Raw genomic sequence first — 1,718 nt, forward strand, 5'->3', positions numbered from 1 at the left:
TGCTGACAGCTCAGAGCCTGGAGCCTGCTTCAGATTCTGTGTCTCCCTCTTTCTGCCCCTCCCCCACTCACACTCTTTCTCTCTCAAAAATGAATAAAAGTTAAAAAAAATTAATAAAAAAAGATCTAGATAGGTAGGAGAAGAAGGGGGATTGAAGCAGTCACAAGTGCTTATTGCAAATTCTTTTCTTTCCCATTTCAGGTTTTGGGGGAAAAAAGAAGATACTCCTCCACCCAAATAAAAAATCTTCCAAAAACCTGAGTGGGGAATGAAAATCATCCACTGTCAACCCAGGGTCTATGTGTAAGCTAGAACTTTCTGTGCTTTGCATGTCTTATCGCTGGGTGCTCTAGGGAAGCAAAGGCATGGTGATCCCACCCTGGGAAAACCAAACAACCATAGCAGAATTTGTGCTTCGAGGATTTTCCTCCATCCGGCAGCTAAATATTTTCCTCTTTATGACGTTTTTAGTTTTCTACATCTTAATCGTTTCTGGAAACATCCTCATTGTTCTGCTAGTTTTTTTCAGCCATCACCTCCACACCCCCATGTACTTCTTCCTGGTGAACTTGTCCTTTCTAGAGATCTGGTATACCTCCAACATCATCCCCAAGATGTTGCTGATCATCATAGCTGAGCAGAAGACTATCTCTGTCGCTGGGTGCCTGGCACAGTTCTACTTCTTTGGATCCCTGGCTGCAACCGAGTGTCTCTTGCTTGCTGTGATGTCCTATGACCGGTATCTGGCCATCTGCCAACCTCTCCACTATCCCATCCTCATGACTGGCCCCCTTTGCATTAAGCTGGCTTCCAGTTCTTGGCTCTGCTGCTTCCTCCTCACAGCAATTACTATGGTCCTACTGTCTAGACTAACCTTCTGTGGACCCAATGAAATTGATCACTTCTTCTGCGACTTCACTCCTCTGGTCCATCTTTCCTGCATGGACACTTCACTGACCGAGACCATTGCTTATGCCACCTCTTCTGCAGTGACTCTGGTTCCATTTCTCCTCATCACAGCCTCCTACTCCTGCATTCTTGTTGCCATCCTAAGAATTCCATCTGGCACAGGGCGGAGAAAGGCTTTCTCCACCTGCTCCTCCCACCTCACTGTGGTCACGGTGTTTTATGGGACACTGATTGCCACGTACCTCGTGCCTTCAGCCAATTCTTCACAGCTCTTGCGCAAAGGATTCTCTCTGCTCTACACCATCCTGACACCCATGTTCAACCCCATCATCTACAGCCTGAGAAACAGAGACATCCGCGAAGCCCTGAAGATGTGCTTGAGTAAGAAGCCAAGTTTCCTCCTTGGATGATGCAAAAAGGAAAAGTTCTATATTTGCCCAAGGGATGATTAATTGGATTGAGTAATTTAGATTCTACATAAAAGGCAATAACTACCCCAGGAGTTATTAAAGCCAGATGATCAGATACCTCTGAGCATGGCTATGGATGCTGCTGAGTTCTGACAGCCTCAGGTGAACTGGTGTCCCATGAATGGTCTACATAGGTCAGGTTCTGCTCCATTATCTTCAGTAGACCTGCATCTTTTGTGTAAAAGCTCAGCCTCAAAATGAGCTGCTAAGGTTGGTTGCTCATTTATTCAAATATTCATTGAGGTCTACTATGCTCGAGGCACTGTACTACATATAGGTGATAAAATAAACAAAAGCAGAGGCAGTCCTTGCTTCCACTGAACCCACAGGCTATAAGGG

General features: G+C 45.6%; 1 protein-coding gene across 1 annotated transcript; it reads left to right on the forward strand.

Moving 5' to 3' along the window:
- Positions 1-365: 365 nt before the first annotated feature.
- On the forward strand, positions 366-1,319 carry LOC121017951 (olfactory receptor 11A1-like). The gene has a single exon (XM_040456491.1). It carries the CDS (start codon positions 366-368, stop codon positions 1,317-1,319), a length of 954 nt encoding a protein of 317 aa, XP_040312425.1.
- Positions 1,320-1,718: the final 399 nt, after the last annotated feature.

This window comes from Herpailurus yagouaroundi, unplaced genomic scaffold, assembly GCF_014898765.1.
Source record: "Herpailurus yagouaroundi ecotype Mexico unplaced genomic scaffold, PumYag 77, whole genome shotgun sequence".
In the NCBI taxonomy this organism is placed as follows: Eukaryota; Metazoa; Chordata; class Mammalia; order Carnivora; family Felidae; genus Herpailurus; species Herpailurus yagouaroundi.

Coding starts and splice junctions, on each gene's coding strand:
- LOC121017951 (XM_040456491.1), top strand. CDS start 366: ATGGTGATCCCACCCTGGGAAAACCAAACAACCATAGCAGAATTTGTG.